The sequence below is a fragment of the Cyprinodon tularosa genome, unplaced genomic scaffold (genome assembly GCF_016077235.1).
Source record: "Cyprinodon tularosa strain WSP-4 unplaced genomic scaffold, ASM1607723v1 ctg629, whole genome shotgun sequence".
NCBI classification, from domain to species: domain Eukaryota; kingdom Metazoa; phylum Chordata; class Actinopteri; order Cyprinodontiformes; family Cyprinodontidae; genus Cyprinodon; species Cyprinodon tularosa.
In genome coordinates, this window is record NW_024039373.1 from 344,329 (window position 1) to 371,473 (window position 27,145).

Here is a 27,145-nt window from a genome sequence, read left to right on the forward strand (position 1 = left end):
ATCTGTCCCATCCAATCATATTAAAATGTATTCACCTTTAGCAGACAGATTGAGATTTAGTATATAAATAAACGGTTGGTAAATAAATGGTGCCACCAGCTAATCCAGGTCCAAATGTGTAGTTAAGTTAAAATCCACAAGTTTAACTACAGATTAAGCGCTGTTTGCCACACAGCACAGTGAAAACCCATTATCCTATACCATTGATGCATTAAACGAGTTGCTCATAGACAGGGGTAACAGGTTGTATTTGATTACACTGATTAAAGTGACAGCTTACAGACAGTGCACCCAAATCCTTCTGTGTGCTTCAGATAAAGCTATCATGTGACTCAGTGATGGGAACTTTGATTTGTCCTTTTTTTAAGTAATGAACGCCCCCAATGTTGCAGTTATGTGAATCCTTACATTAGAGCATCATGTGTGCAAAATAGTGACCAAAGCCTGCTGTGCAAAGAAAGAATTACATCAGGGTCCAGATGCTGTTGATGCTTCTGGAAACATTCATTGAATAATTGGTTTGGTTTGGTTTCCTGTTCTTTATGTTCTATTTGAAGCTAATCAACACAGTGAACAGTGTCTACTGTAAACCCAGTTGGGTTTTATGAGAGAATTCACTCTTCAGATAATTTCTGAACTAATTTCTTACCCTTTGGTGGGTCCAGCTGGGATTTTGTGTGTGTTTTACTTATAGGGTACTTTAAAATGATTATCTTCACAAGTATAATGTTTTTAATTAGTTCTGTAATGCTTTCTTTTTATTTTCTCAATTAGGCCTCAACACACACGCTCCACAATGCAAAAGCTCGAAATGAGATATTCTGCTGCAGGTTTAGTCTCATGTTTTGTAATCTAGAATTAATTAACTTGACTTGATCTGAAATCTGGAAACAAGAAGAGTTGGGTCGAATATATGTAGTTTAATAATGTTGGCATCTACAGTCATTTTAAAATAATACAACCGAATGTGTTCATCTCCATTATGGAGGTTGGAGTTTTCGCCACTAGAGGGCAGGATGTTTTCATTCTGCGCTCAGAAATATTTCGTTTGCACTAGAAATAATTAAAATTTTCAGATTCAGGGTACTATTCTACTATTCCTTTGGATTTGCAATGAAATTCTAAATTGGAATAACTTTTACAAACACTTGATTTAAAAAAAAACCTTTCTAAGTATGCTTAAACAGTCCAGTGTTTTTTTTTTTTTTTACTGTTTTAGTATACTTAAAAAGAGGGTTTTTCTGCTCCCTTGCTTCCACATATCTTCTACTTTCTAAAGTATTTAATTTAACCTTAATTATTGGTGTTTTTTTTTTTTTTTTCTTTTTTTTTTTTATGCATCAAACCAGGAGGAAATCAGAATCAGCCCAGCTTGATGAGTTTTAACTAGCTGATTTTTTTTTTATTGATAGAAATTAACAAAGGCTGATAACAAACATTTATTAAGAATTTTTAATTTAACAAGACCCCCCAGAAGATTGGAAATGCCCTTCTTTGCTTCCTAATTGCGTATAAGCTTGTAATACTTCATTTAATTTATATTACATTTATTTGATTATCATGCACCACATGTTTTTCTATTTTATATTTTAAAGACAATAATATTAAGAAAACAGTAAATGGGAATCAGCAAGAAAATGCCTTATCTGTGCATCAATATTAAATATTCGATCTCAACAAATCTTTTGCATATATTTATTTTTTTATTGCTGTTACTTTATGCCCTCTGTCATTGCTGCTGCATATTTCTTTTCACTAAATGCATTTTATGCATGATTACATTTGATGTATGTGTAGGTTTGAAATAAAGAGACAGCATTCAGCACACAGCTGCAGAACATAATGCAGTTTCTAATGAGCAGTTGGCCTGTTTTGCAGGCTGCTGTACCTCCTGTACTGCAGGCTGCTGTGACTGAGGTCAGAGTCGGCTCCAAGGTAACAGCTGTGGGCGGGTTTAGACCTGTAACCCCGCCTGTCTTAGGAATGCTTGTAGAAACCAGAGCAGAACAAAGTCAGGTCCGACCAGCCACAGTAACAGCTGTCGCTCTCACCTGCTCTGGATAAAGCTTCAAATCCTTCCTGGATCAGCAGCAGCGAGGCGAAGCTTCTGAGCACCGCTGGATCAACATCTGGACGCTCAGGTGAGAGATTTGATTAACCCCGACTGTCTGTTTGATTAAAGGCCGACCTTTAACCAGGTGAAGGAAACCAAGGGTTCACCTCCACATAAACATTACTCACACGTTTTTAGTCATTATTAGAGGTAAGTCCAACTACTTTACAAATGCCCACTAATTATTTTTATTTGAATATTTTGGTAAGCTACAATTCGCCTCTAAATGGTATAACTTTACTCTGAGCTGAGGCGTTAAATGTCAAAACAAGCTGCAGATGGTTGGTTGTTCATTAGCCTGCTGCAAAATGCAGAGTTGCTGCAAAGCAAGGAGCCAGATTTGGCTTCAGGTTGTTTTGATTAGTGAGAAGATAGGAACAAAACGTGAAGGTAGGGGGGGGGGTTAAAGGTTTCAAAGGCCTAATTATGGAAATTGTTCAAGAAGAGTTAAAAAAAAAATCTAAGTAGCCTAATCTTTTTTTCATTTACAGCACTTCATATACAGCTGTGCTTCAAACTGTATAGCAGTTTCACATAAAAGGTGAAAGATCTCACACTGTGAGTACTTTAGTGGAAACTGTTAAGTGCTTCACTCTGAGCCATCACTCATGCATTGTTTTTCTAAGGCAATCAGCACCAGGTCTCAGCTGAACATGTCATGTGAAGGGGTGTCTATTCTAGCTGCTAAACCAAAGGACAACACTAAAAGTACAGCAAATAAAAAAACAAGGAAAGGCATATATAAATTACATATTTTGTAAGGCTTTATTCAGGAAATAGACTACAAACTCAATAAGATTATCTATCTCTAATTTGATGATTGACTTAATTGATCTCACAGTGGAGAAATGTACTTGTTTTTATCAGCTAAATAGTCAAAAAGAAGAGAGAAGGTGCTAAAGGAAGAAAAAGATGAATGGGATATATACAGTACACACAGTGCGTTCACATATGACAGCTTTTTTTTATACAGGATTATTGCACAGGGTGTTTACATGGGTATTTATATAGATGCATATTTATATAGTTATTGCACTGGGTGTCAAATATAAAGAAACATGTTATTGCACAGGGTATTAAATAGTAAATACACATTATACATTGCACAAGTTATTTCCCTTGTAGTGTTGCATTGTAGAGTCTGGTGGCAACAGGGATGAATGACCTATGGTAGCGCTCCATTTTACAATTTAATTCTTATTCGAAAACAATATTTTTAGTAAAGTATAAATATGTAATGTCTGGGCTAATGCATTTCCTTCTTGGGGTTTATTTGGTGAGCTTCTAAAGTTAATTTACGAAAGCATGTTAATTTGGGGTCCTTGGTCCTTATTTATTTAAAAAAGCTTGTACTGTGCTACAAATGTGAGACTGTTGGAATAGGCCTCCAATATGACTTCAAATCACTAATGGACTTAATTTTTTCTTCTAATTCTATCATACATTTTTGTTTTGTTATAAAACTTCTGAAACCGATTAAATCAAAATTTATTTTATTTTATTTTAATTTTTTTTTTTTGTAATTTCCGGATCTGATAATGATATCGGAAATCGGTCCAATATCAGCCAAAAATCATATATTGGTATATATTTGCCTGTCTCCAAAATCTGAGCTTAAAGCAAGCTGATAGAAACACTACACTTCCATGGGTCAGTTATTCCCAGTGGAGTGCGCAGACATGTTGGATGGCGCTGTTAAAAAAGGGTTAAAAAAGGGAACCATATAGCATAGAGCCACCAACACCCAAACACCGTTTGATGCTGACATTTAATGATCTTCTGCAGTCCAATGCCACAGTTGTGTCAATTAAATACTCAGAATTACATAACGATTCCAAATATTAACAAACCTGACAAACTATAGACTAGATAGAGTTTTTTTTTTTTTTCAAGTTTATTTAGAATTTATGTGAATAAAAGAACACAATTCAAGGCTAGAGCACAAAAAACATAAATTAACTTAAACTTACTGCTCTGAGTTATCAGGGAACAGATTACGCTGTACAACAGAGATTCTTCTAGTTTACATATAACTGCTATCATAAGTCTTTAATTGTGTGATGATCACATTCTTCAAAAGTTTTTCTTCTTCTGGAGACATAGTGAAATTTCGATGTCTCCATCCCCTGGATCGAGTTTATAAGAACCTCAGGGTGCTTTTATAAATATTTCCATAAATATGTGTCATTTGCTCAAGGTCCTCAGGCAGTTTTCCAACGTACATAGAAATGGAGGAGAAGTCTAATGCAAAGCCAAGGGTTCCAGAATATATTGAAGTTATTTTCTGTTGATTTTAATGGGTATATATGACAGTTTGAGAATTAATTAAAATTTACATTTAAAAAGTGAAAAAGAAAATATACTATTATCCTATTTCAAGTGCATACTATGTAATAATCTTATTTTAAGGTTAAAAGCTTCATCCGCTGACAGATCATCATATTTTCCTGCTCAAATTAGGGGCAAATACAGTTATTTTCAGAAAATTTTACATATTTTCAGGTCCCTTTTGCAGTCCAAGATGTCGCTCAATAAACACAGAATTTGAAAAGGTACCACCACTTTAAAGTTGTTGGGAAGTCAAATTTAAATTTCAAATCATTCTGGCTTAAACATGTATATAAATTTAAAAAAGAAATCCTGTCTTAAAATCTGTGTTTTTTTTTTTTTTTTTTACGTTATTTCATGCAAGCCAGTTAGTTATACTTCAGCTTGTACACCTAAATTCGGCCAATCATATATCAACGGTCATCTGTCAATCACATTTTTTTCGGTACAGCATCTTGATTCATATGTTGCAGCTAACATATGCAACGGTTGAAATAAGAAATATTCTATTCCAGTGTTTATGGGGATGGACGCCTGTGTCTTCTAAGTTGCTAACTGGTAAGCAAGATGCTTCCGACAAACCAGCCACAAACCAAACTTGCTTGCGAAGCTTCTGTCATAACATCGACCAATAATCAACCAGTCACATTCACTTTATTCACTCGTGGAAAGTCGGGCACCACTCGGGAGAATTCGGAAACTGCAACTGTTGGAACGGCCACTTCCCTACGACTTTAACTGAGTAGAATATTATTAAGGCTGCCCAGTGATGCAGTGGGTAGCACTGCTGCCTTGCAGCAAGAAGGTTGCAGGTTCGACACCTGGCCCAGGGTCTTTCTGCATGGAGTTTGCATGAGCATGTGTGGGTTTTCTCTGGATACAGCAAGCTGCAATGGTACCCCAGCTTCCTCCCTCAGTCCAAAACCATTATTGTTAGGTTAACTTTATTACATTTATTTTTACTAATTTAAATTTATTTTATATTTTTACTAATTGTGATCACTTGGCCTTATGTTTGCTTTTGAAAGATATATTTAACAGAGAAAAGGTAACTTGTGTGCTGTAGTTTTCATAAAAAAAGACATTATGCAATAAACTAACCTGTTGGTGAAGAAGGTAAATATGCTTGTTTAGTGACCTGGAGAGTTAGCCATCAATTCACCAGGACAAGGCTCTATTGAGGTGGTGCTACAACGTGGATACAAAATTACAAAAATCTAGACTTGTACTATGGGTCAAAGACTAACAAAATAAAAAATAAAAATAAAAATTATTTCAGGAGGGCACTTTTTTGTCCAGAGGGGAAAAGGGCAGGTGCTCTAACACCACCTAGTATCTTTCTGTGCATGTCCCTGGTTATTCCTATATCTATCGTTGTTTGAATATCCATCAATCAAACCTTTTCTAACATCTCAAAATACAAAAAAAGTTTAAATAATCGTGATTGGTGCTGATTTTGTTTTGTGTCAATATTAGTGTCAGTCATTATTCAAAGCTGGGATATTGGTATTTTAAAGGAAATAAAAAAAAGTACAATGGAAAGGTTTAAAACAGGGCCTTCAGAGCTTGATGGCAGTCGTCCTGCACCTTTTTGATGTGTCTCTGTTTTAATACCCCTGAGTTAAATAATTAGGTCCTTTGCAAATCTTTGGAAAACCTGATTTCAATGAACCCATATAACACAACAAGGGCTATTTTTGTGTTTCGCTTTAGTTTCATACTGAAGGCAAACTCTGAGTTAAACTGTTACCATCGGTGAAGATGACCATCAGATTGATCATTCGTCGTCATTCTCCTTTGGCAGAGAGGAGAGGTCCCCTACCTGCTGTGTGGGACATGGGGTTACAAATACAGACTAAGGTCTAAGCGCTGATGGAGCCTTTTTCTTCTCTACATCCATTGATTATTGCAATTACACGACTTTGTGGGCAGAAAGGTTCCAAAAACTTCAGAAACATATTGGAACCGAGCTTCATAGAGCAATTACATCACCTGCTGGGTTATGCTCTCTTAATTTATACACCCAATAACATACTTCTTTAATGTTATTGTTAGGAATGTGACTTTTGTTCCTGCTCAAATCCCCCTTGTATATTGACTGGCCTCTGCTATATGAAATGTCCATGTCTTTTTGTTCAGTATGTTTTTATAATCCCCATATGGTGTAATTAATACATTTTGAATTTAAGTTCTATTGGCAAGCAATGCACACTTTATGACATCCTATTTCCTCCCGTTGCGGAGCTGGGTCCTGTTTTCTGCTTTTCATTGATAACCGCTTCATATATATATGAAATCTGGACTGACTTAACTCAAAGTAGAGTTAGGTGCTTAACATAACCTGTTCTGAAACAGAAAGCCTGAAAATCACAAAACCGAAAATGTCGAGTCAGGATAACTGCTCTGTACTCACAATGGATTAGTCACACTTTCTAAATCAGGGCCCACATCAACTGCAACACTACTAACCACTACATAATCAGCCAAAATCATGGTCTTATTTATCCATATGTTTTTTTAACAAACAACCTTTTAAAAATGGAGGGTCTTCCACCTTAACACCATTGAGAATTAAACAATACAAATCACATATGTTTTTTTGTCCTGCATTGACTCTGATGATTTGGCATTAACTGAAATCTTCTAGGATTGGCAGCATTTTTTCTTATCTACCAACACAACATTTGAGATTTACCAGAGAACTGCGACTGGCTTATTTGGGACATCTCATCAATAACATTACATGCCCTAGGGGGCAACACCTCTGCACACATGTTAACGATGGGTCTCCTACAGGGTGGAATACAGCTATCTTGAGATCTAAATATTTGATGTATTCTGTAAATATAGGCAGTTTACATATGTTTCAAAGCAAACATTAGATCCAACATAATTGACACCATCAGACTTTTATCTGACAGAAATAAATTATTAAATTACTTAAACTCCCAGCTAAAATGCAGATAAATTATAGACAGAGCAGTGGTTAACTTCCATCTAAGTATAAACAAGTACGGTAGAATGCAACATTACTCACAGTATGAATACAGCAAACTAACCATTGTCGCTTGCTGCGATCACTGGTAACTGGTAAAGGCAGGTGCGTTTAGTGATATGCAGACAACTGTGTTGTCAGTTATTAAACCAACAGGTCAATGCATCTAGGTGGGCGACTGGGGGGGGGTGCTTGCAAGATCTGGTTGCTTTAACTTAAAAACCAGGTATAGATTCTTATAGGAGGAATGTTCTCAACAGCAAAAAAAATAGGTGTTGTACTGTGTAGCAAAGGAAATAGTGCTGATTTGTATCACGACATGCAATGTCTAGCATTGCTGAGACCTGGCCAGACCAGAAAGATTACAAAGCTGTGTGGCAATCCTTATTGATAGCACTTACACACAGTATGACATGCACCATCCTTCCAGCACTACTGTTATCTTTGATCAATTTATTTTATCTCTGTATCTGCTTTAAACTTATTGTTCTTTGGGTTTAGCTTAGGGATGCACGATATAATCGGCCCCCTATCGGTATCGGCCTGTATCGGCCTTAAAACTGAATATCGGACATCGGCCACCCCACCGATATTTAACCCGATATTTGATCAGCTTCTGAGTTTCTAAAGTCTAAAAAAAAAAAAAAATACTACTACTTCTTCCTCAAAAACTTCTTTTTTACAGACTTAAAAACTTCTAAAGACGAGGGAAAAAATATTGATACATTAAAATATCACAATATCTTCATATACTGATATATTGCCATTTAAAAACACAATATCAATCTCTTTTACTAATGAAATATTGCTATATGTCATCGTTATGCTACGAAATCCCCCGAAAATTCATGAAATTTTGCCATATTTTTATATGTTGATATATTGACGCCGTATCGATCTATTTTACTAACAAAATCTCACAAGAATTTGCAAAATATCACTAGAGTTTGTAACAGAATGATGAAATTTCACGAGATTTTGAAAGTAAAATAGATCAATACCTCGTTTTTAAAAATCTATTTGATATCAGCATATGAAAATATATTTGAGTATATTATTTTTCAAAGTGTCAGAAATGGATAACAAAACTGCTATTTTCAATGACTACTTATTTTTGTCCAGCTTTAACATCGATATCGATATCGGTTATCGGCTACATGAGTTTTAAAATATCGGCATATCGGATATCGGCCAAATTCCCAATATTGTGCATCCCTAGTTTAGCTTCGTCTTTGTTGCTGTTTTCGTTGTGATTGCGATTACCTCTATGCATTGGTAGCAACCTATTTTTAATGTTATTAAATATGTAAAAAAAAAATGTATTCTCATGTATTTTCTTTTGGTTTTTAGCTGAGAATGAGTTTGAAAGCTGCTGGGATCCAAGCTGTCTATGAAGCCCTTACCGTGCCACATGAGGAAGAGGAGGAGGAGGAGGATGAAGGGAAAACGACTGAAGATGAGGAGCCCAGAGCGTGCGGTGTTTGTGGTGATCGTGCAAAGGGTTACCACTTTAACGCTCTGACATGTGAGGGCTGCAAAGGCTTCTTCAGGTAGATTTTAACTCTTACTTTCCTGCGTTATATTTCCCCTCATGTTGATGTTTTTGAGTGTTTGCGCTTGTTGGCTTTGGCAGTTATTCTATTTACATTTTCCTTTCTGCTGACATTTTCCAGTTTTCTTTTCTTCTAAAATTAAATGTACTTCTTAAACATATTATTTATAATGTAACACGCTCTATAAACTGCAAGGGCAGTTATTGGGCTGCTTGGTGGATTGTCTATGAGCTTTGTCTATAGTGTATCCCTGCTGCTTACAACAGTCCTCCATGATCATGCAAAGGAATTTTAGGAAATGCGTGGAGGGAAATGTATGGGCACAAAAATAAAAATGCATGCATTAGCAGTGTGGAGGATGCAATATCTCCTGATTGTCATAAAAGAAACCTTTACAAAAGGTGTCATCTCATGTGTGTATGTGTTCTGACTACAGTTAAGGCCCCTTCTAGGCGGGTCTGTGCGAGTATGTGGGGCCTTCTGCTGCTAGAACTTGTTTGCAGGACTACATAAACTAAAAATGTTTTACTTTTAGGGGTTTAGTTCAGGCTGAAGTGAGACGTGAAATAAAAAGATGGTTGGTGACGCAGGAAAGCTGAGGTGAATGGGCCCTCCAGAGATACATAGATTATCACAGATGGAAAAAAGGATTGATGCTTAATAATAAACATGAAAAAAATTATAATTTATTTAGTTGTGTTTTCTTTTGAAAGGCTGGTAGAAGTTAATATTTCTTTTTTTTTTTTTCTTATGGATCATTACCTTGGCTAAATAATGATCCTCCGAAGGCTTCTGGAAATGAGGAGCAACTTGTCTGATCTCAGGCTTATTTTTATTTTCCAATAGCTACTAAAATATTATTCTCTCACCCTCAGGCTTTTCTATCATGAATCCCTAGAACTTCCCTAAAGGAAACTAATTTATTTTGGTTGGATCAGACTCAATAATTTACTCACTGTTATTCAACAGTCTACGTTTAGGTATATTACACAATGTTTCTCAACTTATTGTCAAAATAAAGCAGGATGACTTTCTGTAATGACAGAAAATGACAGCATTTAATTAGATATTATAAATCTTTTAAATAAAAGTCTCGAGATGTTTGTGGTCATTCTCACATTAAATTGAAATGAATGCTGCATTTTAATTTGTAAATAAAAACTAGGGTACACTGGGTTATTTGGTGTAATAATCAGCTGAAGTGCATTGATGTCGGGAGCCGACTTATACCAGGATGGACTTTCAGAAATCAGCTGAAATGTGTCTTGGAGTAAGGTCTTTAAGGCTGTTGAGCAAAAACAGGTGGCCCAGAATTCAGAGCATGTGAGTGTTGACCTCTTCTAATGCATCTTAAGCACATCTCATGCATTTTTTTAAAGCCTTTTGTGGTTGTTTTTTGTCTTCCTTTTGGAGAAAGGCCTTCTGCACCTAGCATTACTATTTCAGTATTAGTATTAGTAGTATTACAAACTACAGATTAGACTATTATTGTAATCCCGGTAAAGCTTCTTTCTGTATATATATATATATATATATATATATATATATATATATATATATATATATATATATATATATATATATATATATATATATATATAGAGCCAGCTTAGAGCAGGCCTGGAATAAAACTTTCTTTGGATTGTCTCAGATGTCTGGCACAATGAAGCTTCACTGTGAGTCAACATAGTTATCTAACCAATACCTTATTTTACCACATTATGCATTTCTTTTAAGGTAACAAGTCACTTAACTGCTCAAAAATACCTCTAGAGTTATCAAAACTACTCACATTGTGCCTAAGCACAGTAAAGCATTTATACTTGATTGGACACGTCCGCATATCAATAAGTTGTAACAGTCAACATTATAAGATTATTCAACCATATGTTTTGACGTACTGCTTATTTTTTTGTTTTGTTTGTTTGGTTTTATAAATCCATTTAGACGTGCCATAAAGAGGTCAACACAGCTTCGATGTCCATTCCTGAATAAATGCACCATCACCAAAAACAACCGGCGCTCTTGTCAGGCCTGCCGCTTCAGAAAATGCCAAGCTATTGGCATGCGGAAAGACAGTGAGTAATTCACAATCTCTCCCACTATTTTTTTTTTGTTATTAAAGTTTTTTATTTTCCTTTAAACAATCAAACAAGTACGATACAAAGCTTGCATGGCATAGTATACAAAAAGTAGCAGCTTATAACACATGGTCAGACAATTAACATAACTATAAGGATAAAAGCAGAAATAGACGGTGTTCCTGGATGATGAAGGGGAAAAAAAAAAAAATAATAATAATAACTAAAGAATAAATAGGTGAAAAAGATAAAATAAAAAAGGGTCGCTACTGAGAAGTCAGGTAGACTTGAAAGAAATACCAATTATTTAACCCCACCTGTCCTTTGCTTCTCAGTCTAGTTAGCATAACCTCATATGATACCGTTTCAGTCATTAACACTTTCCATTCCTGGAATGTGGGGTGTTCAGATGCCTTCCAGTGTCTCAGTATAACTCTTGCAGCTGAAGCTAGCCCAACCATCAACACTGAGTGTACCCCTTTTGTGAGCTGTGGTATTGCTGATTTGTCTCCAAGAAGACATAGACGCGGACACAGTGGGAGGGTCATATCCATCCATGTCCCTAGGAATTTAATTATCTTGTTCCAGAATGGTTTAACCAAGGTACATTCCCATATAAGGTGTAGAAAAGTTCCTGTTTCTTTTTTACACTTCCAGCATATATTACTTGTTATTAATCCTATTGTAAAAAGTCTGCATGGGGTCCAATAGAACCTATGAAGAATTTTATATTGAATAAATTTAGACCGTACTTCTTTGATATATTTACCATTATCGGCCAATATTTGTTCCCATGTGTCCTTGTCTATATTGCATTCAAGGTCTCTTTGCCAGATCAACCTTAAGTTTTCACATGAGCTACTGGTTAAACAAACTGTTTTATTGTAAAACACAGAAGCCCCATGCTTAAATGGCAATTGCAGAAGCTGCAAAATTACATTGTCTTCTTTTGTTGTTAAATTTATTTTCAATATGCAGTGTCTAATCTGCAAGTACTTCCAGAAGTCACCCTTTTCTTGCAGATTATACTCCTGTACAAGTTGAGCAAATGATTTAATAATACCTTCACTGAAAAGGTCACCAATAGTGTGGATTCCATTTTCTACCCACTTTCTCCAAAACACAGTGCGTTTACCTATTTTAATTTCGGGATTGAGCCACAGAAAGGAATACTGCTGTTTGTAATGTGAGAGTTTGTGTAGCTTGTGGATCTTTGCCCACACTTCCTTAGAGTGTTGGACAACTGGATTTTTGTCCTCCACTAAGCCAGTTACCTGTTGGGATAACAACTGTTTGTGGTGAAATGGTGTGGCAAGAGTCTGTTCTATATTGACCCAATTTAATTCGGACGCATCTCCACTCCAGTGTTTAGCTATCTTGGACATTTCAAAAGACAAGTTGTACAATCTAACATTAGGTAAACTCAGCCCTCCTTTATCCTTGGGTGCATAGAGCTTATCCAGTTTAAACCTGGGCTTTCTCCCCGCCCAAAGGAATTCCTTAATGAGACCGTCATATTGTTTAAATATATTTTCAGGTATACTAAGAGGGAGCATCATGGATATGTAGTTGAACTGGGGGGCAATCACCATTTTAACAACCTTTTTTTTTACCACATAGGGTAAGGTTTAGCTTTCCCCATTTACCTATGTTTGTCTTGATTTTTTTAAGTAGCTTATCATAGTTCAACGCAACAATCTCACCAAGGTCTGGGCACAACCTAATGCCCAGGTATACCATGCCTTTTGGAATCCATCTAAAATTGTACTGTGCAATTATTTGTGGGTGACAATGTTTGGATATTGGCATTGCTTCGGACTTGGTCCAATTGATTTTGTAACCTGAGATCTGGGAATAGTCACTGATAGTTTGCATTAGGGCAGGTAGAGAGTTTTGCGGGTCACAAGTCAGAAATAGAATGTCATCAGCATATAACATTAATTTATGCTCACTTCCACCTCCATGTACTCCTTTAATGGCGGGGTTTGCTCTAATGGCTATTGCCAGAGGTTCCAAGAAAATTGTAAACAACAGTGGTGAAAGAGGACACCCCTGACGTGTTCCTCTGGAGAGTTTAAAAAATGGTGAGGTCACGCCGTTAGTCATAACCGCCGCTTTTGGATCGCTGTACAATACTTTAACCCATTTCATGAAACCAGATCCAAACCCAAACTCTGACAGGGCTGAATAAAGGAACTCCAGCGATACCCTGTCATACGCCTTTTCCGCATCTAATGACATGGCTGCCACTGGCGCAGTGCTGGAGGAGTTCAACCACATGAGGTGCATCAGTCTTCTTAGGTTGTCAGTAGAAGATCTACCTTGTAAGAAACCCACCTGGTCATGATGTATTAGGTCTGGCAATACTGTTTCTAGTCTCAGGGCAAGCAACTTGGCAAGTATTTTGCTATCAACATTAATTAGACTAATAGGTCTGAAATTGGCAGGGTCTGTATGATCTCTGTCTTTCTTTGGAATTAGAGAAATAAGTGCTTCATTCAGAGATGGTGGGAGGGAACCAGTATGCAAGGCCTCGTCATACACTTTGGTCAAGACTGGTGTGAGGATATCCATGTACTGCTTATAATATTCCACAGGGAATCCGTCGGTTCCAGGTGACTTCCCTATTTTCATAGATTGGATGGCCTTCTTCACCTCTTCCTGGGACACTGGTTTATCCAGATTACATGCCTGTTCGGCTGATAACCTTGGGAGAGTTATTTTGTGGAAAAAGTTCTGTAGTGATAGATTACTTGGCTCTCCTTCTGAACAATATAGCTTCTCATAAAAAGTTTTAAAGACCTCATTAATTTCTGCGGGAGAAGTTACTAGTGCCCCATCTTTCCGTATGGCAGGAATTGCATGCGCAGAATTGACCTCTTTTAACTGTCTCGCCAGGAGCTTCCCTGTCTTCTCTCCCGCCTCATAGAATGTTGTTTTTAGTCTAAACAGAGCATATTCTGCCTTTCTATTGAATATTTCCTGTATTTGAGATTTACATTTACAAATATCATTTAACAGCCTATCAGAATATTGTTCTGCCAGTTTTCTTTCCATTATGATTAATTCTGCCTCCAATTTTTAATTGTATTGGTGTGTTCTTTTTTTATTCTAGAGGTATGCACTATAATTTTGCCTCTAATGTATGCCTTTGACGCCTCCCACACCATAGCCACACTGTCCGTACTACCCATGTTTATCTCAAAAAATGATGACAAATCTATTGCCAGTTCCTTCTGAAAAATGTCATTTTGAAGGATGGAGGTATTCATCCTCCATCTACCTCGTTTGAGTTTGTCTGGATGTATTTTAACACAGAGTTCAACGGGAGCATGATCCGATAAAGAAATGGCATTAATTTTGCAGTCGATGACATCATTGATTAGCCCATTAGACATCAATATAAAATCTATACACGATTTGTGGCAATGGGAGTAGAACGAATATTCCCTCTTACTTGGATTAACCATACGCCATATATCAATTAAACCATTATCTTTCATTAACATCTTGATAGCTGCTCTATCCTTAGGCAGAGCCGTTCCTGAAAATCTACTCTTATCTAAAGCACCGTCCAGAACCTGGTTAAAGTCTCCAGCCAACACTACCTGTCCGTGTGCGTTCCCCAAAATGTTATTAACCTCATGAAAAAAAGCTGGCTCTTCTTTGTTGGGGGCATAAATATTACAAAGTGTTACTTTCATGCCATTTATGATAGTGTCAATACAAATAATTCTACCGTTACTATCTGCATATTCCCTGACTAGTGAGAAATTTAGCCTTTTGTGTACCAAAATAAGAACACAATTTTTCTTGGTAGAAAAGGAGCTAAAGAAAACTTGCCCCACCCAATCTCTTTTAAACTTTCTGGCCTCATCATCTTTTAAGTGAGTTTCTTGAATAAATGCTATATCTGTTTGTTGCAGTTTGAAATATGAAAGTACCTTTTTCCGTTTTACTGGGTTTCCACATCCATTAATGTTCCAGGATACAACCTTAACAAAAGAATTATTTGCCATTCAGGATATAATAGAAATAAAAAAGCAAATATTGGGCATACAAAAATAGTTGTAACATGTCTGACCCTCATAAACTTGTTCCATGTTCAAAGCTGTTGTACATTCATTGAGTAATTTCAAAGTGTCCTTAACTTTTAAATGAACAAATACGACCAAACTGGTCAACACCACCCCCCCCTCAAAAACAGGTGAAAACATATTCCCACCCCTAGAGACTCCTAGAAAATGGAGACTCTTCCCTAAAAATGAATTTAAAAAAAAAAAAAAAAAAAAAAAAAAAACAACTCCTTATTTGGTCTGTGGAACGTCCGACTAGTGTCCCAGCTTAAGATAGCCACACCCACCCTCCGGCCACACCATACCTTTTTCAAAGTCTCTCAGTAGCAGTCGAATAACCATCGCTGCATTACTGTTCACCGTCATCATCTCCCTCCTCGAATTCCGTCCCCATAACACGTTGCTGGATGAACTTCTCCGCCTCCGTAGCATCTTGAAAGTTTAGTTTCCGCCCCTTCCAGGAAAACTTCAGTATCGCCGGGAAAGCGAGTGTGAATTTCACCTTCTTTGCGTGCAGCAGTCGTTTGGCCGGCGTGAAGGCTTTTCTTTTCTCAGCCAGACTTTTCGACATGTCAGGGAAAAACGAAAGTCTGCACCCATTCCAAGTTGCTCCGTTCTTCTCCCTCGCCGCTTTGAGAACTTTATCTCTTCCAGAGCTGCGCAAAAATCGGATCATGATCACTCTCGGGGGTTGGTCTTCATCTCGGCGTGCAGCCGGAGAGCGATGCGCCCTCTCCACTTCAAATTCACCATCAATGACAATCTTTAGGCCCTCAGTTAGGATCTTTTCAATGCATGTCTTTATGTCGCCCCCTTCGCGGCCCTCTCTCAAGCCCAACATCCTAATATTATTACGGCGGCTTCTGTTCTCTAAATCTTCTATGCGGCTCCACAACGTATCAATTCGCTGACTGTGTAGTTCGCGGTCGCGGGCCAATTGCTGTACGGTGTCCTCGGCGTCGGATATTCTGGTTTCTGCCTCAGTCAGTCTTACTTGCATGGCGCTAACAGCGTTTTTCAATTCCGTTGTCGTTTCTTTGATAGTTGACACATCAGTAGCCACTGTTTTGAGCGTGGTACCCATTTTAGTCACTTCAGCCAGAAGCTTATCCATGCTCGTATTCTGTGGAGTGCTAACGTCACTGTCCACGGCAGGCTTCCCACGCGTGCCTGTTCCCTTGGAACATTTCGAGGATGACATTGTGCTAGGCTATATTTCCCGGTGAAAATTAAATAAAAATGATGGCTGGTTGTTGACGATTTCCAAAAAGCAAAATTATAAGAGAGATATAGACGGATAAGTTACATTTTTCCGGTGTGGCTTACGGACAAGTTTAGTGAGCAGCCATCTTGCTCGGCGATCCCACGTGACTCCCCAATCTCTCCCACTATTGATAGAATGAATAAAAGGTTATCCATAAATTGCCTCCTAAGATACATTGTCTCGTGCTCCTATTTCTTATTTTAGCTCTATGAAGCTCAAACATTTTCTAAGATCCAATTGTAAGAAAAGCACCTTCTTGTAATAATTTTATCTTGGGATATTGATCAGAAGTGTATCTTTAGACCTGCCCAACTTCTTCCTTTTATAGCGGTTTAAGGGCTTTAGGTATGTATCACCTGGCTGCAGCTTATCACTTTAGTTCCAGTGCAGCATTAAAGGCGTACTGAATTGTTTTTCACTCATAGCTTTTCTAGTTCAACTTTATCTCACTTGGCAGTTTAGCATCTTCCCCTACAGTGCCTGCCAGGAAAGCAGTATTTTTTCCACAATTAAGTTGCGATACATGTTGTGGAATAGCATTTTTGTTTGACTTTTATGTGTCCTCTGAATAGTATAAATCATATAAATGTACAAAAACAAAACTTGTGAATACCAATTTTTTATTCTTTACAGGCACTCTGTTTAGATATTTCCTTAATCATACATGCATCTTAACCAGTTTTTGAAAAGTCGGTTATTTGTTTAAGGAAAAGTTAAACCTTCTGCTTGTCCTTTGTTCTGTGTGCGGGTGTTCAGTGGTCATGTCAGAGGAAGAGGTCTTGGAGCGACGAATCAGAATAAAGAAGAAAAAGATTGCAAACTCAACCACAGAGCTTTCGTTCCAACAAGAAAAGATGGTCGAGGAGCTGCTTTGTAGCCTCCGCAACACATTTGACTCAACATTCTCACGCTTCACTGGCTTCAGGGTGTGTTACTCGGCACAAGCGCTTATATGTGTTTGTTGATTATGCTGTTTTCTGTATAGTTATTGGGGTTTTTTGTTGTTTTTTTTTCAAACCAGCCTAGGGATAGAGACATCTTGGCAGAGAACCAGGAGACCACCTGTCCTACAAAGACCTGCTCAACAGCTGATAAACCTGCAGCTCCGCCCACCACACCCCCCTACCACTGCTCCTTATCCCCAGTCCCATCCTCCCCGTCTTTCTCCTCTTCCACCTATTATTTCCCTTCCAGTTTCTCTGAGAAAGTTGACGGCCACCTTGGAGACAAAAGCAGCTTTGTTTATACTAATCTCCCACATCTGTCTGACCTCACCACTTACATGATTCAGGACATCATCCGCTTCTCTAAAAGTCTTCAGGACTTTCGGTAAGTATGTGCACGATGGAACTTAGTGGGTCTAAGAGCTGGGTTTAAATCAGTGGCATCAATATAGGCCTATTTTAGGGCTGCTGACTCCTCTGCAGTTTAGAGCAGCTCCCGCTGTCAATACAAAATCTTGCTACACTAGATGTCATAAACAGAACTTCTGCACGGAAAACATGGCAAACCAGCAACAGCTCCTACCAGCCAGGGTTTGCAAATTAAACATATAGAGACCCCTTGTGATTTAGCCCATACACGTCACTATGATCAACAGATTATTAGATCTCTTAAAAAGAAAATACAGTCACTCTTGGAGCCATCTAAGAGAGATGTTGGAAGTAGCTGTGTTTTCTATTTCCTTAAGGCCCTGTCACACCTTGCTGTTTTAGACAGCGTATGTTTGACATATGAAAAATTTGGCCAAAATTCTGGCATAAGTTGGTTAAGTTATGGGTACATTTTGTATAAGTTAAGAGCACGCTGAAACATGCTGGCACACGACGACATACAGCAAGTATGTCAAGAAATTTTGAGCATGCATGCTCATAATCTCCCGATGTATGCCAGCGTATGCCGTACGGGGGGCATAAGTTGCAGGTAAGATTTTGAGTGTTTACATAAGTTAAGGGTAAGTCACTCATAAGTCGTGGTGTCTAGCTTATCAAGAACTTATCTCCAACGCATATCAACGTATTTGTTCCAGACGACCACTGAACATGTTTCTAACTTATAGCTACTGTTTAATGGTGTATTGGCAGCGTTTTGGTATAAAAGGGGTTTCACGGGAGGAAACCGTGAGTACTCCTCCAGATTTCATAGGGTGAGCGAGAAGGTCAGTGTGATGGATCCTCCCTGGGTTCATGGCCACGACCAGCAAACTTCCTAGCTATTTATATTTATATATTAATCTATTTATTTTTTCGGGTTTTTTTGGCGGGCAGTAAACAGCAGCTAGGTTTATAGCGCGATCAAATAAATCTTTTTAATGCAGGTCGCTTCCACCTCGGGACAATAACTTGTGACATTTCATGGGCATTATGTCTAAATAGTAAATACTAAAAGTTGGTTCTCTTACTGTCTTTGAGAGGACTTCATTTTGATTTATCAGCTGTTTCTAACTCTATACATAGATGGCTACCCAGCATGAAACAGCAGCTAAACTCATTCCCTTCAGAATATTATCAAATAATAATAAAAATCCCTTCATTATTCTTATTGACCAACAGGAGTCAGGACAGATGGGCACAAAGTGAGGAGAAGGTGCACACAGTCTAAAGTAAGAGTCACCAACTTGCAAGGACCTATTGAGAAGCAGCAAAGTTAAAAAACACAATATCTCCTGAAAATTAGTTTAAAAATGTTTTGAAATTAAATTTTGGGAAGTTTTTGAATTTATAATTGCCCTAAAGTGGATTTAAGGAAAACAGTATTTAAATAGAGATCATTTATAAATTCTGAGAGTGCAGGGGTATTTTTTTTTTTTTTTTTTGTGACACTTTGTACAAAAGTAAACCAGGTGTGATTTTTAAAAAGACAATATTTAAAAACGACGGCCAAAAAATTACTTTTACATTTTAACAAGAATAAAGATAAAGTAAAGTGAGTAATTTCATATGTTAAATCATGTCTTATGAGGGTAAATCCTAAATCTTTGGACTGGCTAAATCATATAATGATTTTAATTTTAGTTAAAGGTATATACAAAATAAAAAAATGTATGTATAAAATAACCTTCTATTATGTAGCTTTCGGTGTTACCTGGCACTGAATCAGCTCTCATGGCCTAAAAGTTTGATAACCCTCATCTAAGGAATTTTGAAGGTATAATTTGTGTGAAAGCGCTGAAAGTTTACGGAACTTGATATGAATATGATATAAGAAACATATCAGTCAAGGGTAAACATATCAATCTTATAAACCAATCTTTATTTAGGAGAGGTATGATTAGAAAGTGGAGATATGGTAGGGGGATGTTTGCTCTCTTTCTGAGTTATTATTGTTTAGCATGTTTTTCATACCGACAAATTTTAAAGGATTGGGAAAAAAAAATTGTTATTGTATAGTTCAACGACATTTAATGCTCCATACACGTATTTACCTTTTAGCCACATGGGGAATTAGACCTGTAGCTTCCAGGTTTAACCCCCCTAAAGGCAACCAGAAGCACCTCATTGCCGCAAAACGATCTCCCTCCATGATTTGGACTCTAGTAGCAGAAACCTTTGGACCAATTCAGTTTATATCACTTTAATTCCCAACAGATTTAATATTTAAACCAACCTAGAGTTGTACCTTTAATTAGTATGCAAGCCTTTCTAACAAAATATTGTATGTACCGATACAAGTCAGTTATCTGAGGACAGGAGAATATCATTAGTGACTTCCATCAGTGCTGTTTTAGTGCTATGATTAGCTCTAAACCTGAGTGAAACGCCACAGAAAGTTCATTATGGTGTAACTCTTTACCCATGTGACTTTATTAAAAATTATGCATATCTGAGGCTTCAAAGGTCACAGTCATCCTTCAGTGGTTTCAGTTTCTGGTTAGGAAAGGACATTTCTTGAGGCGGGGCAGTGGTTAGGCGTGTGGCCTTTAATCGAAGGGTTCTGGTTGAGTTCCGGCCTGGTGACGTTTGCCAAATCTCTTCCCTGTCTCTCCAATCTCATTTCTTGTCTACTTTCAGAAGTATAACGAAATAAATAATCGTAAAAAAAAGACATGGACATTTCTTGGGACGTTTTCCATTATCTTAACTGCAGGGTTTCAGTTCTGAATACAAACTTAGTGAAGACAAATGCTTTTTGTGATTGTTTTTCATTCCTGTGTCTAGAAAAATATTTGTATTTCATAAACTTCATAAACATAATCTGCATATTTGTGTTTATACTACAGGTTGCTTAAAGAAAAAAAACAAAGCAAAACAAGTATTGTTATTTTTATTAACTATTATGTGGGGGGGGGGGGGGGGGGGGGGGAGCATGCTGCTGTATTTTGTTCTCAGATTTGAATGCAAAGTTTCTGTTCCTCAAGAGTTTTGCTGGAAATATTGTGATAATGTTGCGTTGGTTTGTGTCCATCTCTTCCTGTAGGTCTCTAAGCATCGAGGACCAAATATCTCTACTAAAAGGAGCCACATTTGAAATGATGCAGATCCGCTTCAACATGGTTTTCAACACCTCTACAAACAACTGGGAATGTGGCCATATTACATACTGCATACATGATGCTGTGAGAGGTTGGTCTACACAGATGAACAATGAATACTGCCCTATAACTTATGCTTCACCTATTTAATGATTTGTTGTAGCCATTTCTCCTTTTGTGAATTGTTTCCTCAGTTTTCCTGAGTTCGGCATTGTTTGTGTAGGTGTGTCTGCTGTTGCAAACAGGAGTAAAATGTGTAATACAAGCAAGATATTAAAATAATCAAAGCACAACCACCTTAAGACACGTAAAAAGCTTCTGATATTACTAATGCAGCACGTGTGAGCCAAAGGAAACACTCTCATGACTTTTTGACAAGCTTCAGTTAGACCAAACTTTTACCTGAAAAGATGGGTGGGGGAAGTCTGTCGTTTCTGCTTGTTTTATCTTGTCTCTCAGCTCATTTGTAGCATGAACTGTTCTCTGCCTGTGCAAGAACTCAAATATGGCCTGTAGCTCTTCCCTCTACTTTTGCTTTCTCATGTTTTTTAGTGTCTTGACACCTACTGAGAGAATCCTCAGTAGAATGCAGTCGGACTGGTCCAGTCGGCTCAAAGTTCATGTGAAACAGAGCTTCTATTCACGTTTTTACATGCAAACTGTTTGAAAACTTTGTTGTTTCATATTTGTTATTAAAAGAAAAAAAAGAAATAGATTACAAAAAAAGGAAGATTTTCTGATTTGAACCTGCATGAATAAGCAGGTTTAGATGATGATTGGATGGTTGTATATGTCAAACCTGCCTAAGCAACTGTGCCACAGCATTCTGGATCTAAGGGCTTATAGAGAAACTAGAAAACTGGATTTTAATACAAATGCATCTTCTCCCGCTTATTCCATCAGAGTCGTAATAATAAGGTAGTAATAAATTCTACTAAGTTCTATTTCCATTAAACCAAGGTAGCAAAATAATCTTTTTCCTCAGTCTTTATCTCTACCACTTGTGTTTATGTAGAGGTTGTGACTAATCACAGTCGTTTTTTTGGATGGATGAACATTAAAGAACTATTAAGGAAGTTTCTCTGTAATGTTTCCGTAGCTCTGAAGGAACAGAAAAAGGCAATAAATCTTAACAATGTATTATTACTCCTGCAAAATGAAAAGCATTAGGATTCGTATCCAAACAGGTTCATCTGTTTATAGTAGGTATAGTAACCAACCAGGGGATGAGATGAGAAAATAAAAAAATGATCACACAAAAAAATTTAGAAGAAAGAAATTAAAGTTTTTAATATTTTACTCTGCAATTTATGTGGTAAACATTTTGAATTGATATTTTTTTATAAGATCTACTGGTAGTATTATACACTGATTTTTTTTCCCCTTAGAAATATCAGTGTTGTATTTTATACTGTCTGCATGTGTAATTCTTTTTTTTATGTATCTTGGAGGAAAGAGAGACAAATGTTATTCATTATAATATATTTACATATTTATACTGGACAGAAAGATGCCTTCTTCCTTCTTATCTGAGTATTTGTTAAAACTTTAAATTGTACAAGATGTTGCTGTATTTCCCTAATATAATTAGAAACCAGTTCAGCTTGTTTCCTTAATAGTCATGTCAGTTGTTGGCAGCTAATCAAAAGTGTTCCAGCAAAACTGCTTCATAAATCTCCATTGTTGGAGATGTCACACAGTGAGAGGGCTGACAGAATGTCACCGGCGAGGATGAAGAGATGAATTGTCTTTTAAAAAATTATGTCGGCAAAAAATACTAAAGCAGCTAATAATACAATGAAGGATCCTGCAATTGAACAGTAGAGAACTGGAATTTAAAAGCCTAAGAGTCATACGGTGTCTCCTGGAGCTGTTTATTTTTTGGCTCTTGAGGCAATTTTGGCTAAAACTTGTCCACATATAGAATTATATTAAACTTTAAAGAAAACGGTCTTTTTGAATTAGTCAACCACATTTATCCTAATCATCTAGGACTGTTTTTATAGTGTTTGATTTATAGGCTTTAGGGTGGTGTTAAATGAGGAAGTTATGTCCCCTTGAAGGCAGTTGCGCCTCGGGACTTCCCTTCTGGTTCTTTTCCTGGGAGCAATTATTTACTACTCTTAACTAAAACTGGGAAAAAAAAAAAACATATAAAAAAGGACTATAAAAACAGGAGTAAAAAAGTAACAGAGTTTAGTACCAGATCAGGTCATTACAGGATAGAGAAAATGCTGGGAGCTTGCACAGCTGTGGGCTCAAAAAATGTCAGCAAGCGTCCGGCAAAGATTGAGCCCCGAACAAGGTCATCTCCTGCTTCTTATACCTCATGAGTCTATGTGTTGGATCAAGTGGATGCTTTGCTGTCTGTATCAGAAACTGACACGCCATCCATGCCCAAGGATTATAGATAGCTCTCCTCTATCAGTCCTGTGTATCTTTAAAAGACAAGAAGGCTGTCCTATTTAGATGACCTCCTTAGACACAGTGACATCCACAATGTGAAGGAAGGCCTTCTACTCTCTCTAATTTGGCTAACAAACTAACGCACATGATGTATAAAGACTAAACCTAACAGTAGGAACCCAGCAAACATGTCACGAACAAAGTTGTGGAGGAATTCAAAGCACTGTCGGCTTATTAAACATCTCCAAGATTTAAATATCTCACAAAGCACTGCTCAGTCTATTATCTAAAGTACTAAAACTATGGTACACACCCATCAACTGATTCCTTTACACATAATCAGTCTCAGCAAGGGGAAGCAGTCAAGAGACCATGATAACTCTGGAGGAGCTGCAGAGATTCACAGCTCTGCTTAACCCCCTCTAAAATCTGCTTAATTTTAATCTGCTTAATTCTTTTTTATTTATTTTTTTCATTGACCGCTGTGGTCTTCAATATTGATGTGATCACTGACCTGCTTCCCCGTGTCCTTCAGGGGGTTTCCAGCCGCTCCTTCTGGAACCCATCTTCAAGTTTCACCACAATCTTCGCAAGCTGGACTTAGGGGAGGAGGAGTACGCCCTCATCCAGGCCTTGTCTCTGTTTTCTCCAGGTAGAGACAGACAGAATGTCCGCTCATTATATCCCACTAGACTCGATTTATTAATGAGCCCTGTAAATATATTCTTAGAAAATATATTTGTAAATGTTCTCAGACCTTGTTCTAATTTTTAATTCAACCCATCAGATCGTCAAGGAGTGCAGCAACATGCCACCATTGACAGAGTTCGCGAAAACTTGGCACTGACGCTGAAAACCTGGATTGATTGTAAGAAAACAGGACCAAAAAAGCTGTGAGTGACGAGCCCCTTTAAGCAGAGCCAGTGCTAAACCTTTTCCCATATTTACCTAACTTCTGTCTGTTATTTCAGCCTGCTGTACCCCAAATTGATAGCCTGCCTCACGGAGTTGAGAACGATGACTGAAGAGTACAGTAAGCAGGTCTTGCAGATCCAGGAGGTGCAGCCTGACACCATCTCTCCCCTCATGATGGAGGTGGTCAGTAAAAACCCCTGCAAGCACAACTGACACCAAAAAACTGGCCACTTCAAGCTGTTTTGTAGAGGTTGAAAAACTGAATGTACCCACTGATTTGCTGCCAAGTGAGAATCACAGGAGAAGAATGAAGTCAAATCCTGATAAATTCATCACCGATTGCTGCCTTTCAGTGCTTTGTCGTGGCATTGTGAAAAAAATTAAAATTGTTTACCATGATGTTCACTACTCTAAGAACCGTTAGACTTTCTTCTAAAGACATTTGTATTGTCTCACTTCTTACCTCAGGTCGAGTTTAGTTTTGTGCTTGTTGTGTCGTGTGAATAAGTAATGTAAAACTTATTGTAAATTGAATTAAATTACAAAAGCGTAGCACTCTACATGACCAGAAATTATTGTAGAACTGTATCTCGATATACTAAGAAAAAGATCTTGTGATGGAAAAGCAACTTCCTTTTGAAAATCAGTCTGAAAATCTGAAATACAGGGTATTTTAAGGAACTATGGAGGACGGTATAATCATTGTATTTTCTCTTCCGCTCTGGAGCAGCAGGACTCTGCCTGTCCGTCTTTGTGCAAAATCTCTTTTGAGGCTTGAGCCTCCATGCGTTGAAGCAACCAATGAGAAAGTAGGGCCCCGATTGGATGACATGAAAAAATCTGTTATTTACATTGAGACTAAGGTTCTTATGGGGTGTATGGAGCAGGGATGGGTCAGGAGCAGGTGTTGAAGCTGGCTGTCCGATGCCGATTTTCAGAACACATAAAAAGATTGACTGAGAATGTCAAGACAGATGGGACATTGTCCTCATGAGACTCATTTAGTCAGAATAGTCTTGTGCTAAACTCTTGCTGCGGTTTCTGGAGTTTATTTCAGAGCATTTCATAACAGCTATTTTCGCCCATTGTGGTAATGTGTTTTATGTGTTGCAACATTTTATTAAAGCAGTACATTATGTTTGGATTTAATTAACACCACTGAGCCTCCCCTGTTTCAGAGACCAGCAGCTGCCACTGCCTTAAAGACTTTTCCATGAGTTTAATTACAAAGGAGATCTTGAAGGTTTGGGCGGGAAGGATTGAGGAGATCAACAGAATTATAGAAGATTCGGCTGACATTTTCCTCTGTCCCAAGTGTACGGCCTTCTTTAACCGAGGAGGTTACAAGAAGCTGCATCTGAAGAGTTATGGTGGAAGCGCCAATACTGTCAACCCAGACAGTCGCTGTCATGTCAATATAAACTTTATGGTCTTTCTTCTTCTCGTCATAGTAGCTTCATCCTGTCTGTTCCAGTTTGGTTGTGACGCCATCCTAGAGGGAAATGTCATTAAGGCTACTGCCATCAACACATTTGGCTATAGATAATAGAGAAGGGACGTTTTTTTTTAAGGTTTTGTCCTGTTTCGCAGACATTAGCTTTCAGCAAAGCTTTTATTGTGACTAACTGAATGTGCTCCCTTTTGGCAAAAAGACTGGATCAGAGCTTATCTTTATAACGGTTTAGCTCCTATACAGAGTCTCCTTTGGAGCAAGTTTACCGTCACCTTTTCTAACATAGAAGTATTTTGGGATTGCCGCTTCTATGTTGTTTTTGTGTGTCTGCTTCTGTCTCCTTGAACCCTGTTCGGTCTATGCAGATGGCCACTCATACTGGGCCTGTTTGTGCTGAAGGTTTCTTCCTGTTAAAAGGCAGTTGTTCCTTTTTACTGTTGCTGCATGCATTATCGGTACGAGGGATTGCTGAAGACTCAACACAATGCAAGCAAATACCTACAGTCACCACATGCTCATCAAGGAGGAGGGAATCTTGCAAAGTCAATAAATCCACTTTACTTAGATGGCCAACTACCGAATGATCTGATTGAATTGTCTCTGTAAATCGCCTTGAGATGACATGTTGTGAATTGGTGCTTTATAAATAAACTGAATTGAACTGAATAATTGAACTTCTTTTTACCTTTGGTGAAAAACAAATCTTAAAGTGGCTAATAGGGAAGATAAGAATAGAAATCCATCCATCCTCTGCTACTTATCTCTTTTATGGTCATGGGGGCTGGTGCCTATTCCCACTATTCGAAGGCCAATAAGCGGAGTACACCCTGGACAGCTCACCAGTAATAGAATAGAATAGAAATGTTTTTCATTATTCATCAATGGGGAAACAGAGGTGAATTGAATAGGGCTAAATAATTATGCCAAAAATATAATTTTCTCTTTTTGAACCAGTATTGCAGTTGTGGTTTTATTTGGATTTTATTTTCCCTAAACTAACCAAATGTATCGAAATGATTCACTCCAGAGTTTCATTTTTTTGCATCTTAAAAATGTTTATGTCCAGATTCTGTCAGTGGTGGACGAAGTACTCAACAGTAGTATTTGAGTAAAAGTATTGATTCTTATAGTCAAATCTTACTCAACTACAAGTAAAAGTTACTCAGTGAAACATCAACTCAAGTTAAAGTATTGAAGTACCCATTTTTGAAAATAACTTCAAAAGATCATGCATTTAAAAGTATTCAAAGATAGAAATTATTTTCTAATATTAGCACATTTCTGTCTAATTGCAGGGTAATTTTAAAGAACCTTGTAACTTTCAAAAATGACCTGATGTTTTCACATAGAACCACCTGCTACAGATTCTACACCACCTGGAAAGAACTTCAGTATAAAAATGCCCAAAAAATAAGAACAGCTATTTTGATTATTTCCCATTTAAAAACAAACCAAAAAGAAGACGGGAGGGTCTTGATTCTCCTCACACA

At 37.5% G+C, this 27,145-nt stretch overlaps 1 protein-coding gene across 4 annotated transcripts; it reads left to right on the plus strand.

Annotated features, from left to right (window-relative positions):
• Positions 1-1,987: 1,987 nt before the first annotated feature.
• On the plus strand, positions 1,988-26,321 carry nr1i2 (nuclear receptor subfamily 1, group I, member 2). 4 transcript variants are annotated; one of them, XM_038308024.1, is made up of 10 exons: positions 1,990-2,141; positions 2,605-2,671; positions 8,787-8,986; positions 10,937-11,067; positions 17,167-17,336; positions 17,432-17,739; positions 20,827-20,972; positions 23,823-23,939; positions 24,075-24,180; positions 24,259-26,321. In XM_038308024.1, the coding sequence occupies exons 3-10, from the start codon at positions 8,793-8,795 to the stop codon at positions 24,413-24,415; spliced, it is 1,329 nt and encodes a 442-aa protein (XP_038163952.1). In that variant the 5' UTR covers positions 1,990-2,141; positions 2,605-2,671; positions 8,787-8,792; the 3' UTR covers positions 24,416-26,321. The 4 variants fall into 4 exon arrangements, with proteins under 4 accessions (XP_038163949.1, XP_038163952.1, XP_038163950.1 ...); XM_038308022.1 differs by having other exon boundaries at positions 2,605-2,654; XM_038308021.1 differs by lacking the exon at positions 2,605-2,671 and having other exon boundaries at positions 1,988-2,141.
• Positions 26,322-27,145: the final 824 nt, after the last annotated feature.

Excerpts from the sequence above, each read along its gene's own strand:
- nr1i2 (XM_038308021.1), top strand. The coding sequence starts at position 8,793 with ATGAGTTTGAAAGCTGCTGGGATCCAAGCTGTCTATGAAGCCCTTACC. Across the intron at positions 17,337-17,431 it reads CACGCTTCACTGGCTTCAGG|CCTAGGGATAGAGACATCTT; the intron begins GTGTGTTACTCG and ends TTTTCAAACCAG. Across the intron at positions 23,940-24,074 it reads CTTGTCTCTGTTTTCTCCAG|ATCGTCAAGGAGTGCAGCAA; the intron begins GTAGAGACAGAC and ends TCAACCCATCAG.